Source organism: Xyrauchen texanus, chromosome 11 (genome assembly GCF_025860055.1).
Source record: "Xyrauchen texanus isolate HMW12.3.18 chromosome 11, RBS_HiC_50CHRs, whole genome shotgun sequence".
Lineage (NCBI taxonomy): Eukaryota > Metazoa > Chordata > Actinopteri > Cypriniformes > Catostomidae > Xyrauchen > Xyrauchen texanus.
Window position 1 is genome coordinate 22506167 of NC_068286.1, and position 14852 is coordinate 22521018.

General features: G+C 41.6%; 1 protein-coding gene across 2 annotated transcripts in view; it reads right to left on the minus strand.

Annotated features, from left to right (window-relative positions):
* Positions 1-14852, minus strand: part of LOC127651615 (ephrin type-A receptor 6-like) — a 272024-nt gene that overhangs the window by 75725 nt on the left and 181447 nt on the right. For both annotated transcript variants that reach the window (XM_052137535.1, XM_052137536.1), the window contains one exon: positions 3664-3999. In XM_052137535.1, the coding sequence (XP_051993495.1) occupies positions 3664-3999 (336 nt within the window). The remainder of the gene's footprint in view (positions 1-3663; positions 4000-14852) is intronic.

A 14852-nucleotide genomic window follows, 5' to 3' on the forward strand; every position in this document is an offset into this window, starting at 1 on the left:
CTTATCGAGAAACCACAGTTTGTTAGACAATTGGCTAATTATAGACCTATCTATAATTTTGAAAATACTAGAAAAGGTAGCGTCCTCCCAATTATGTTAATTTTTACAGGGAAAGAATAGCTTTATTTAGGATTTAGGAACAATCATAATACAGGGACTGCACTTTTCAGAGTTACAAATTAATTGCTCTCATCATCTGATCGCAGCTGCATTTCTCTTCTAGTTCTTTTTAGATCTTAGTGCTGCCTTCGACACCATAGATCGCGCATTCTCTTGGATAGGCTTGATAATTATATTGCCATTTGTGGACAGGCATTAGCTTGGTTAAGGTCCTATTTAGGCGACTACTACCCCTTTGTCTGTGTATTCAAGGAAATGTACATCAAAGTAAAGTTAAGTATTGAGTGCCACAGGGATCAGCTTTAGGGCCTGTGCTTCCTCCTCATATATACCTTCCCTGGGAGACATTATCAGAAACCATGGAATTAGTTTTCACTGTTATACAGACAATACCCATCTTTACTTCTTTGAAACCCAATGAAATTTCCACATTTTCCAAATTAGTAGAGTGTATAAATGATATCAAAGATTGGATAACTAGAAATTTCCTTCAACTGAATTCTGAGAAAATCGAGGTACTAATTATTGGAACAAAAACTTCTAAAAATAAGCTGCTGTAGGATTTCAATACAGAAAAGAACTAAGAGAAATTGAAAAATTCTACACAGGATGACTTATATACAGAATCTACACTGACATTCTCCTTAGCTATAAATAATTCTGACTGGTGCCAGCACATCTAAGTTTCTCACATCTGGCAAATATTAACTGACTTAATAACAGAGATGAATATGTGAAAAGCACAACAAAACCCCCTCTTCTCTTTGTTGTTAATCAGATAAACCCCCACACTAACTTATCACATGACTGGCTGAGGGACCACTCTTTTTATGATTGCCAAGGAAACCCATGGCAACCAATTGTTCTTCAATTTAACAAACTCTCTACACCTACAATTATTATACTAATCATGAGACATGTTTCTGGCTTACCAGCTCACATGAAGCTTAATTCATGAACATTTGACATGGACTTTGGACTTTTCTTACTTCACTACAATCCAAATGCACAGCCATGTGTAGGATTATACCACAATTATGGACAAATTAACTATATGCACATGATAACCCTGACAAATATGTTTCCCATAATGTGTAATGTATTATCCATGTATAAATCTAACAAACTAAATAGTAGGAAGTTTTTATCATGCATTATAACTGAATAATTTAATTATTAAAAACTAAGTCATGTGTTCATGACCTCAAGACTAGATTATTGTACTACATTACTTGGAGGATGTCCAGCAGGTTAAAAAAATAAAATGGGTTCAAAATGCAGCAGCTAGAGTTCTGACTAGAACCAAGAAATATCATCATGTCACTCCCATTTTATTGTTGTTACACTGGCTACCTGTTAAGTTTTGTATTAATTAAAAAATATGCTAATTGCATACAAAGCTTTAATTGTTTACAAAGGTTTAAATCCACAGTACTAAAGTGACCTTATGTCACACTATAATCCATCACGTTCATTTCGAATGAAAAATCCATATAACAATACAGAGAATATCAAAATCCACAAAAGCCTTCCAAGCAGTGTTCAGGGCTCAAGCACAATCTCTCAGTTTAAATCTAAAGACTAAAGACTCATCTATTCAGCCAGACATACACCTAATTAATCCCTCAACTCAAAGTTATGCTGCTTTTATTCCAGAACCGGAAACACTTATCTTAACTGTGCGTTGAAGTGAATGGAATCAATGCTAATAACATTATATTTGTTTGCCTGTTTCATCCTAGGGATGTAAAGTACTGTGCAAAAGTTTAGGCACTTGCATGGTGAGGATGTCTTCAAAAATAATGCCATTAATATTTTTCATTTCACTTAACATCATACAAAGTCCAAACATAAAACAAGCTACATCAATATTTGGTGTGAAAACCTTTGCCTTCAAAACAGCACCAATTATTTTAAGTACACCTGGACACAGTTTTTCTTGGTTGTTGGCAGATAGGATGTTTCGAGCTTCTTGGATAATTCACCACAGTTTATATATTTAGGGTGTCTCAACTGCTTCTGTCTCTTCGTGTATCCCAGACCAACTCAATGTTCAGTGGGGGGCTCTGTGGGGGCCACACCATCTGTTGCAGGGCTCCTTGTTCATATATTCTATTCTATTTACAAAAGGAATGTTAGGGAGTGTAACATTTATATTTCCTATTGACACACTAAAGCTGAAGATATAAATAACCATCATAAGACAGATGCTTTGGTAAAACATCTTTTGTGCCTAAGACTTTTGCACAGTACTGTATATTCCGAGGTTGCAATAGCCTGCCAGATCCAGCTTTGGTCCTGCCTGATGTCCGACTCCCACTGCTATGTGTCACTGAGAGATGATGACCAACTACAGCCTGTGCCAGTCAGACTTCACTTCAGTCTACTATGAAAGACATCACAGAGGATGAATTGATGCAAACACATGGGATTCTTCATGTGCCACAGTGTGAACCTTGAATTCAGGTTGGACTTCACCAAAATTACCTGACATAAGCTTTCAGATGGACTGTGATGCCTCTCACTGACTGATGCCTGTATCATCTTGATCAAAAGATGAACTAGACTAATAAAATGGAATACATAGACAACTATTTATCTGACAACAAAAAACTTCATCAGCCAAATATCAAAGGAAAATGCATCTCAGTGGATTTCCACAGCAAATTCAGGATGACTTCAAAACCTTTGTCACTAATCTTACAGTTCATAGTTCATACAAAATAATTTTGTTTAAACACTGGCCCCCAACATTTACTTACTTAACTAATTTAAACCATGACTTGTTCTACACATAAATAACTAATATTGGCATTTTGTGCATTGGCATTTTTACTTACTAAGGCACAATAAACAACCACATTTTTATAAAATATCACAATGATGACTAATACCTTATTGGCTTTATTTCTTATTATAGCATAATTTAAAATATTGCATCATTGAATGTACAGCTGCTTTAAAACAACATCTATTGTGAAAAGTGCTATACAGTAAAAATGATGACTTGAAATCCAAAAATGTTACACTCTTCAACTGTCCCCTTTTGCAGTGGCACATAAATAACTCTATGACAACACCAATACAAATGAAATCATAAATACAATTGTGAACAGAAGCATAATAATAATAATTAAAAAATAAACCATGGCCTATAGTTAGTTTAACACAATTCTCATAAAATTTTGTTTCATAAAATGATGTTCAACAATATTTTTATAAAAACTTTATTACCAAATAATCTTCAAACTGTAAATGTTGGAACAAAATTTAAACTTTGTGTTCATTATTCTGAAACGTTTTAAAGCAATGACCAATTTCTAAGGAAAATAGCAAATTATGATTTGCACCACTTCATAAACACTCCCACCTAAGCCCACTTGTGCTTTGTTCACTCACGAAAAAAGAGCAGAGCATAACATAACACAGTATATATATATATATATATATATATATATATATATATATATATATATATATATATATATATATTCTTTTTTTTTTTTTTTACAATTTCTATTATCTACAGCAGTCACTACTTACCAGCCTGCTCGGTACTGACGGTGATATTGGCCAGCTGTCTAATGGGTCTGCCCATCTCTGACACTCCATTCAGAGCTTCAATCTGGAATGTGTAGTTGGCATGTGCCACAAAGTCCTGGACCACCACAGAGGGGCTCGTGAGGCCTACAGGTCTTGGTATGAAGCGCATGTTGCTGTTGCATGGCTCGCAGACCTGCCCATCAGCTCCACATCGATGACATAAGACATTATAGGTTATATCCTTACGACCACCTGTGTCACTGGGTGGAGTCCACTCCAGAAAGAGGGCTGTCTCGTTGATGTTAAAGACCAAGGTTCGAGGAGATGAGGGTGGTCCTGAAAAAAGAGAGACCTGATTCCTTAACAAGTTACAACAATGGTTGGCATCCTGGCAGAAAACCATTAGTGAAAGCAAAAATGCTTATTTGTGAAAATATTTTGTGTATTATTAATGTTATCCTCTGTTACTGAATCCTACTAATGACTTCAAATCACATGAGAGCTCTTGCTGTCTCGTTCTCGCACCCTCGCTCTGGTTTAGCAGATATATCTACAATAGATCAGACAAATATCTCTGCTCTAGTACCCTGGTTTTGCTTCCTATAGAATGCCAGCTATGAGATAGATATAGTTAAGTCTATGATTATCTACAGTTTCCCAGACTCAGCTAATGATGATAATGAGAATATGTCCTAGACATGTTTATCATAGTTAATGATAATTGCATCCACTCATGAATAACAAGAAACTAATTATTCCTCCTCTCATGTTTTTGATGCAGATTGCTGCTGGTGTTGAAAAGATTAAGTTTGGTGAATAATTTGAGTAAGCATGATGGGGGCAAAAGGAGCTAAAGAGAAGAGGATGATGAAGCAGAAGACTGGAAACGTCTCGGGTTACTTAAGTGTAACCCTTGTTCCCTGATAAAAGTGGAACGAGATGTTGCACTGAAAAAGCGATTTGGGAACAACTTTAGGTGCGACCAGCTGTGAATATGTGTGCAACACGTTAATGAAAATTGACCAGAATTTATAGCCTCTGCCGGTGTAATCATTGGATGCACCTGTGGCAGGGCTATAAATAGATCCGTCACAGGGGCATCATCAGGTATTTTGTCTGAAGAGCAGTCCTGGGGCATCCCAGTGCAGCAATGAAGTGCAGCATCTCGTTCCGCTTTTATCAGGGAACAAGGGTTACACTTACGCAACCCAAGACATTCCCTTTCAAAAAGCTACACTTATGATGCTATGCTGAAAAAGCACTTTGAGAAGGACAATACCCACACTGCCGCACAGTGGCTGTCCGGAACCCCTACGGTTATGTAGTGTGCTCACAAGAGCGTGAGAGGTCTCAGACATGAGCTTGAGATGTCGACTCAAGGACATAAGAGCCAGAAGTGGCATGAACATCCAAACTATAAAATCTTATGAATGTGTGCGGAGAGGACCAGCCTGCCGCATCACAAACATGCTGCAGAGGGACACCCCTAGACAAGGCTTTAGAGGAGGCGACCCCTCTGGTAGAGTGAGCCCTAAAACCTACTGGCGAAGCTTGACCACACGCCTCGTAGGCCAGGGCAATCGCGTCTGCTTGGTGGCAAACAAATAGTTGCTCTGACTTATGCCACTGGCATAAGTGGACATAAGTCTGAAGGCTCAGACTGGACAAAGTCTGTGAAGTTTTCCTGCTCCGGCATTGTAAACGGCAGAACTGAAGCAATCCAGCAGTTTAACTGGATCTGCATTATGTGCACTGCACCATCTTTCAAAGACACCCCATTTATTGGTGTAACTTCTTTTAGTAGAGGGAAAATCCCAGCCATTGCGTCCAGCCCCAGGGGGGCTAGGTGACTCAGAGAGAAGTAGAGGGGACATTGCGCTGTTTGTTGAGAGGCGAAGAGGTCAAATTCTGCCCTGTAAGATCTCACACAGATTTGTTCCAAGTAGAGGGAGCCCTAGCACTTATAATGGTCTCGATAACTTTAGGTGAAAGCCCAGTGTCCCTCAGTTGGTACTCTTCAGGAGCCAAACATGAAGGTTCCACATCTTGGTTCGGGGATGAAATATTGTCCCCTGCACCTGAGACAGAAGGTCCCTCCTGTCCGGAATCCCTCCTGAGGGGACATTGCGCTGTCTGTTGGGAGGCGAAGAGGTCCACTTCTGCTCTTGTAAACACTCAAACAGATTTGTTCCACTACCTCGGGGTGGAGTTTCCTGTCTGGACAGTAAATCTGCTCCCATTCAGGCATCCGGGGATATAAGCTGCTCTGTTCAACAGGAGCTTGCCCTGGGCCCAAAGGAGAATCTGCCATGCCAGTGTGTTCAGCAGACGTGAACGTAGACCTCCTTGATGGTTTATGTAAGACACTACCGCTGTGTTGTCCACCCGCACCAAGGCATGGAAGCCTCTGGAGGAAGTATTTCAGGGCTGAAATACAACCATCAACTCGAGACAGTTAATGTGACAATCAAGCTGACGACCCTCCCATTCCCCTTGAGCCGGACAACCACTTAAGGCCGCTACCCAGCCCGTCAGGGAAGCATCTGTTGTTAGCAACCTGCAACGGCAAGACACACCTAGAGTGGGACCCAAAGTGAGGAACCAGGGTCTGAACCACATAGAAAGGGCACGTAGCACGAGGTGGGTAACCCTCATCAGCCTAGGGGATTGGACCTTGGATGAAATCCCCTGGCTTTGAAACACAACTCATGTGCAAAAAGGCCCAAAGGGATCACTGAGGATGCAGTTGCCCTGAGACTTAGTAGTCGTTGATACTGACGAACAGTGTAACCTTGGCCTAACCTGACATTCCTCAGGGTTTTCTGATTGGACTTGATTCGAGAGGGAGACAATTGTGCCCACATTGTGATCAAATTCCATACGATCCCCAGATAGGTAGTTTTCTGAGTGGGAGAGAGGACGCTTTTGTTGCCGTTGAGCCTCAACCCCAGAGAAACCAGATGAGTTAAGATGATATCCCTGTGCTGTAATGCCAGTTCTTGTGACTGTGCTAGTATCAGCCAGTGGTCTATGTAATTTAGAATGCGGATGCCCTGGAGTCCCAAAGGTGCCAATGATGCATCCATGCATTCCGTGAATTTGTGGGGTGATAAGGCTAGACCCAATATTGGAAAGCTTCGCCCTCAAAAGCAATCCTCAGGAACTTCCTGTGTTGTGGCAGTCCATGAGATCGATCGTGAACAACCAATCATGATGTTGGAATTGTGACATGACCGTCTTGATAGTTAGCATCTTGAACTTGAATGCCCTAGGAGCGATTCAAGCCTCGAAGGTCAAAGATCGGACATAACCCCCCACCCATCTTGGGAACCAGGAAGTATTTGCTGTAAAACCTGACTCTTTCTCTGGAAGGGGAACACGTTCTATGGCCCCTTTGACCAAGAGATTTTACAGTTCTTTCCACAGTAGACGTGCCTGCTCCAGTTTCACAGTAGTGGGGACCACGGTGTTGAAACACGGAGGGCGGCGAGCGAATTGAATTCTGTAGCCTTTTTCTACTGTTCTTAGGACCCACATAGAAATACCTGGCAGAAGTTTCCATGCTGCCAAGTTCTCTGAGATGGGTATTAATTTTGACACTTCCTGTTGAGGGGATGTCGAGGTTTCCGCTTCTTGGACTAAGGCAGGAAGCAACAGTACACCCAACTTTTCGTTGGAAGTCTCTAACTCCCGAAACACCAGAGGCGGTGGGAATGGAGAGGTTTTGTGGGGGTACCGGGAGGGCCGAAGTGGATGATACACCCACCCTGTCCCGAGGGGGGCTACCCCCACAAGACTGGGCGCAAGACCGTTAGGGTTTCTTCCTTTTGCTTTGGGGGCTTCTGAGGGTGACGAGCCTGTCCCCAGTCTTTACGAGGGGGAGCACGACTCGCCGTGCTTTGTTTCTGAGCCTCCCTTCTAGGAAGACCAGAGCGGGTCTGGGTGGCCAACTGCCCCGCCCCCTGAGTGTGTTGAGGAAGAAACTGCCCAAATGCTTCCTTGTGGCTTTTTGCCTCTTGGAACCTGGAGATAACTGTATTCATAGCCTCCCAAAATAGGCCAGAAGGCGAAACCGGGGCATCAAGAAGGAAAACTCTGTCCTTATCTCTGATGCTCGATAGGTTGAGCCATAGGTGTCTCTCTTTGCTGATCAAAGCAGACATAGACCGGCCAATGGCACGGGCTGTCTGCCTGGTCGCACAGAGAAATAGATCCGTGCCTCGACGAAGCTCAGAGAATCTTCCTCGTGGAGCGTGGTTCCCGCACTCAGGTCCTTCAGCAGATCAGCCTGGTATGCCTGTAACACTGCCATAGTGTGCAGAGCAGCACCAGCCTGACCCACTGCTTGATAAGCCTTCCCTACTAGCGTGGAGTTAGTTCTACACGGCTTTGTGGGGTGAGAGGGTCTTTTACGCGATGATGCCGAACCCGGTGAGAGATAACCTGCAAGTGTCTCTTTAACCGGCGGCATCATCAAATACCCCCATGTCTCAGCACCCACAATAGTCGAATATATCGACGTCGAGGGCACATGGACATGGGAAGTATAAGGTTTCCTCCATGAACGAAAGAGCTCGTCATGGAGGTCACAAAAAAGGGAAGGTACTGATAAGGCGTTCCCTTCCCCTGGCCACCAGACAGAAATCTGTCCTCCAACTTGGAACATTTGGGGGTCACTTGTTCGCGTGGCCAGTCTAATTGAAGCCTGGGCACCGCAGGAGTATTCACTTTGAGTAATTCCTCTGATGATTTACTATCATGCCCGGAAAGCTCGGAGGTGGGCAACTCTAAGTCTGCAGACTCAAGTGATTCAAGGTCCCCCTCATGAACCGAAGAGGCACCGGAGCGTGCTTCAGGATCATGGGAAGGACCAGCTGGGTCTGGGGAGAGAGCGAGCGAAAGGGACGGACCCGTCTCTCGGAAGAAAGTGAGACGAGCGCGAAGCATTTTGACCGAAAGCAGATCGCAATGCTCACACCTGCCCTGTCCAAATGTGAGAGCAGTATGCTCTTCCTCCAAACAAACAAAGCAAAGCTGATGCATGTCCCTCTCAGCCATAGATCGTAGACAAGGGAATACACATTGTTTGCTCTGACTTTCAGTCATTCTCTTTTTTTTTAGAAAGAAGAGAAAAAAAGGGAAAGGTTTTCTGTGCACTGCCTAACAAATTCTAACTCCTAACAGAGGAAAGAAAGTTCTGACAGGCTCATGAAGCACACACACACACACACACACACACACAGTGATCTGAAGACGAAAGATCTGATGATGAACCTGTGATGCATCTATTTATAGCCCTGCCACAGGTGCATCCAGTTATTACACCGGCAGAGGCTATAAATTCCGGTCAATGTTCATTGAAGTGTTGCACACATATTCACAGCTGGTCGCACCTAAATTTGTTCCCAAAGCGCTTTTTCGGCGCAGCATCATAAGTGTAGCTTTTTGAAAGGGAACACAGGAATTCTGATCGATAAAAAGCATAGAAGTAGTTATGGTAAAGCAAATTCGCAAAATAATATATTCATTCAAAAAAAGTTTTTCAAATAGATTTTTACTTGACCTGCAAACATTTCACTTGACCCACCACAAAAATTATACATATTGTTTTTTATGTATATATATAAATGTAACATAATATATAAACACTAACACTGTTAGACAATTGATACGCAACTAACACTAAAGGACTTTCATACTTAAACTTGTTAACCCCGGGTTATTCTAAACCCTTGGTAAACAGAATTCTGGGTTATCCAGTTTCATGTTTCACACTGTTCATACTTTACCCTGGATTCATAATTCAATAATCAATAATCATGGGTATTCATGTTGACATGAATACCCATGGTGTCAATAACAATGATTGGACGAATGCAGCTCGCGACGGACACACAACCTTGCCAATGGAGCTGCTCTGTACTTCTGTGAAATGCCACCAAGCAAATCATCTCTGTTTGTCATTCGTTTTCTGAAATATGCCTCAAAACATGGAATACTGACTCTTCATTATGACAGTTATTGCGTTTGCCACTACTGTTCGAACTTTTGCGGTTTCAGATGGAGAACAGTGTGTGAAAGTTTCAAGCATGAATATTTAATGAGTTAAGTACTGAGGCTTTATTTGATTAGTCATATGTTGATACAACTTTCTCTAACATTCAAAGTTTGCATTATTTTGCACTGTATACTGTAACAGTCAGGAGCGATTCTAGGGTCAGAGCTTTAGGGGTGCTGAGCACCCAATGAGCCCCACTGCCACCTCCCACCCTCTTTTCACACAAAAACAAAAAATATGTCTATTGAAAAATAACTTTATCATTTTAACATTGGTTCAGCTAACTCCAAAATCCAGATTTTTTTCTTCTTTTTTTTTTTTTAGACCTTTTCAGAGCACCAGCTTAATTGTGAGAGTTCACACAGACAGCCCCCTGTAACAAACACAAAACCTTCTTCACTCAGCTGGTTTTCCTGACCGTTAACTCCATGTGCCTCCTTTTGTATCAACAGTCATCAGATTGGTTAGATTAGATTCAACTTTATTGTCATTGAACAAAGTAACAGGTACTTGGACAACAAAATGTAATTCATCTTCTGTAAATTATTTACAAAAAATGGTTCTTGAAAGGCTCTTTTTAGTGTGCCAAACTGATTATGAGGGTACTGAGACAGCTTTAACTGTTTAGGACCAGTGTCCTTATCCCCTAAGTCTGAACAGCTCTCTTCTGTCTCTGCTGCTTTGGCTTGGTGGTCTCTATGTTGCACTCCCTCTGTCTCTTCATTTCTTTCACTAGTCAATTCCCTCTCATCCCTTATGGACTCTCCCTATTGTTTTCCTCCTCCTTTATTATGAAAAAATGTGGGGTAAAATAATGTTACAAAAAGTAAACGTAATATAGGCTACTTAATGCCAATAAGTTAGTATAGGAGTATGAGTAGTTACTGTTTTGCTTGCCACTATTCACTATATGTCAATTTATTGTTGTTGTTTCCTTACCTGGTTCTTCCTGCATGCTCTCCCTTTCCCTTTCTCCTTCTCCATCTCCCTCTCCCTCTCTTTCCCTTGGCACTGACAATCATACACAAATATATTGTAGGCAGGAGAGTTGAGGTCAGTTTGTCATGTCACAAAAATGTTATGGAGACCATTTACAGATTCTAAGGATATGATCAAAAGGCACACAGAGGCGTGCCATTATAAATGTCTTTATTATTATTATTATTATTAGTGGGCTTAGAAACTTTTTTAAATCACAAATTCCTTTCACAAGAGAAGCTGTATTCTCCATTGTAGGTTTGAAATTTTTTTTAAAAAAAATAAAAGCAGGGGATTGCCTAGATAAGTAATTTGATACAACAACAGATAGCTGGTTTGCATTATCTGTTACTTTAGCTTAACACTTTTCAGAAGAACAAAAAAAAACAAAAAACAAGACAGAGGTCATTATGGACTGTCCCTAGTCTCTCACCTGAATCTGTCTTTTTTCTTTTAAAGAACTGTTATATGTCCATTGCTCACTGGCAGGCCACACACACACACACACACACACGCACAGAGAGAGAGAGAGAGAGAGAGAGAGAGAGAGAGAGAGAGAGAGAGTAATGCTAGGAGTTCAGGAGTTAAGCCTGGTTCAGGTTAAATCCTCTGTGTGTGAGGAATGAATAAATACAGCAAAAGAAAAACATTAAACTTTCTTTTATTGTCTAGTCTGATAGTCAGCCACAACTGAAAAATAACAGATATAAATCTAGGAATGAATAACAATTCATTTATGTTTTCACACATACTGGTGGTATACAGTGATATGTTTGTTTTACTCTGGTCCAAACGCCAGGGCTTCATGTTTCTATGACGACTGACCAGAAAAGACGCACGTGATGTCATGTTTACATGACTCCCGATTGTTAAAATGAGTATCAAATTAACGATAAACTTTACCAACAGAGACACACGTACGCACTACACAGGTACGCAGTTTATTTGTCGCGCTGCTGTTTTTGTTTCTCGCATTGTAACCGGCGCTACTTCTCTCCGTTTTTGACTATGGACGAGTCACCCAGGTCCTGCTACTCCACAGCGGCGGCGAACCGCTGGACTAAAATAGTCAGAAAATAAACACTTATTATAGGTGTACCATGGTGATTCAGGATACTGACTCCAGTACTCACCAATATGGTTTCGGAATCGGAACAACTCTAGGTAAAAGGAAAGAAGTGTGAGACACAGCTTTGGAGCAACTTAGTTGATTCACAACACTACATAACGGGTTCTCCCTCTGCGTGTGTTTCGCGCTGGATGACGGTCGTGCTGAGTGCAGGTACAGAGGAGAAGTAGAAGAAGAGAAGAGGATGACACCATTTGCTAAGCGGGGGTGTTTTCATTTTCATCCTTAACACATACACTTTAAACCACAAACTACGGAGTATGTTTTGAACATTATTTAACCTTGTCAAAGACGAACAAAAATTTTAGAATAACAACATTTCTTACTCCAAGTTTTAGGGGTGCTGAGCTCCTAAAAAGGGGCTAGACTCGCCCTTGGTAACAGTTCAAGGATGGGCAAGGAGGAGGTGGGAACCAGCAGAACAGTAAACATAAAGCTTTAATTTCAAACTTAACTTAAAACAAACATAAACAAACACAGACACATATGCAACGTGGCCTTGTCTGTCTCCCTCGTTCGAACTGGCATTTCCGGCTCCCCTTTATTTCGCTCTCCCGCTGATCAGCTGATTCAGTCCCGGCCACAACCTCCTCCTCTTCCACACCCTCAACCAGTGGCGGCTGGTGATAATTATTCAGTTTTGGAAAAGACTTCTTCGAGATTATTCTCCATAAACTTTGATTTGATTTGATTTGATTTGAAACAGCTGGAATAGGTCCACAGCACCACAGCAGGCTTTGAATTCTTCCTTGCTGTAGATGAGACTGAGCTCTGTCTTCAGCTTGCTTCCACTGATCATCGGGTATGCTTTCATTGTGCTGCTCAATGCATCTTCAGGAAAGGTATCCTTGTACTCATCAAACCTGTCCCCCTGCAACAAGGTGGCACAGACAAGGTGGTCTGTGAAGGAGAAACGCTCCATAGTGTATACCAGGATGGTGTCACCGACCTATATATTTAATTAAATATATATATATATATATATATATATATATATATATATATATATATATATATATATATATAAACACTCACCTAAAGGATTATTAGGAACACCTGTTCAATTTCTCATTAATGCAATTATCTAATCAACCAATCACATGGCAGTTGCTTCAATGCATTTAGGGGTGTGATCCTGGTCAAGACAATCTCCTGAACTCCAAACTGAATGTCAGAATGGGAAAGAGAGGTGATTTAAGCAATTTTGAGCGTGGCATGGTTGTTGGTGCCAGACGGGCCGGTCTGAGTATTTCACAATCTGCTCAGTTACTGGGATTTTCACGCACAACTATTTCTAGGGTTTACAAAGAATGGTGTGAAAAGGGAAAAACATCCAATGTGTGGCAGTCCTTTGGGCGAAAATGCCTTGTTGATGCTAGAGGTCAGAGGAGAATGGGCCGACTGATTCAAGCTGATAGAAGAGCAACTTTGCCTGAAATAACCACTCGTTACAACCGAGGTATGCAGCAAAGCATTTGTGAAGCCACAGTACGCACAACCTTGAGGCGGATGGGCTACAACAGCAGAAGACCCAACCGGGTACCACTCATTTCCACTACAAATAGGAAAAAGAGGCTACAATTTGCAAGAGCTCACCAAAATTGGACAGTTGAAGACTGGAAAAATGTTGCCTGGTCTGATGAGTCTCGATTTCTGTTGAGACATTCAGATGGTAGAGTCAGAATTTGGCGTAAACAGAATGAGAACATGGATCCATCATGCCTTGTTACCACTGTGCAGGCTGGCGGTGGTGGTGTAATGGTGTGGGGGGTGTTTTCTTGGCACACTTTAGGCCCCTTAGTGTCAATTGGGCATCGTTTAAATGCCACGGCCTACCTGAGCATTGTTTCTGACCATGTCCATCCCTTTATGGCCACCATGTACCCATCCTCTGATGGCTACTTCCAGCAGGATAATGCACCATGTCTCAAAGCTCGAATCATTTCAAATTGGTTTCTTGAACATGACAATGAGTTCACTGTACTAAAATGCCCCCACAGTCACCAGATCTCAACCCAATAGAGCATCTTTGGGATGTGGTGGAACGGGAGCTTCACGCCCTGGATGTGCATCTCACAAATCTCCATCAACTGCAAGATGCTATCCTATCAATATGGGCCAACATTTCTAAAGAATGCTTTCAGCACCTTGTTGAATCAATGCTACGTAGAATTAAGGCAGTTCTGAAGGCGAAAGGGGGTCAAACACAGTATTAGTATGGTGTTCCTAATAATCCTTTAGGTGAGTGTATATATATATGTAAATGTAAGGTAGTAACCTGGAGTAGGCCACTAGTTGTCACAGTTGCAATGACTTTCAAAATAAAAATAGACCCATTTGAGCTTTTGTCCCATACAAGACAGTAGTTTTTGGTGGCTTCATATTTCATTTGATAATTTATTTTTATGTTGCCAATTTATTATTTTGGGGATGCTGTTGTATAATATTAAAATTATGATTTTTGTAAGGATTTATACCAAACAAAAAATGTTTTCTTGAGTCTGTAGAATATGATATGTGGGAAGGACATCTCTGCAGCACAACAATGTAAAATGGTATTTTGACTAATTTCTATAACAAACTCAACTCTGCTGCAATCCTTTCACTGAGCGCCCGGCGCCTCTTTATTGGCCGAGAACCACTGCTTTCCTCACCAATGGTGTGGAGAGAGTTTCCTTTTTTATTTTTTTTTAGCGAACGCCTTGTGAAAGTTTTTTTTTGTAAATCAATGAGAGAGTTTGGTTTAACTGCTGCCATTATCTCTGCGAAAGTGATCAGCCTAGCAAGGTTTTGGCGGAGTCGCCTGCGCACTCGCAGATCATAGAGCGTAAAGTTGAATGACAGGTGACGAGAACCAATCAGATTGGATAAAATAACATGTATCCAATTCTGATTCGCCAGGGACGCAGCGACCTGCGTCCAGAGGAGAATCTTTAAGAAACCAATTAGAGACCAGCTTCAGGTCACATGCTGCCCGAAAATTTAAGAACTCAGATAGACATCCATTTGTCCGGCATCCCTCGC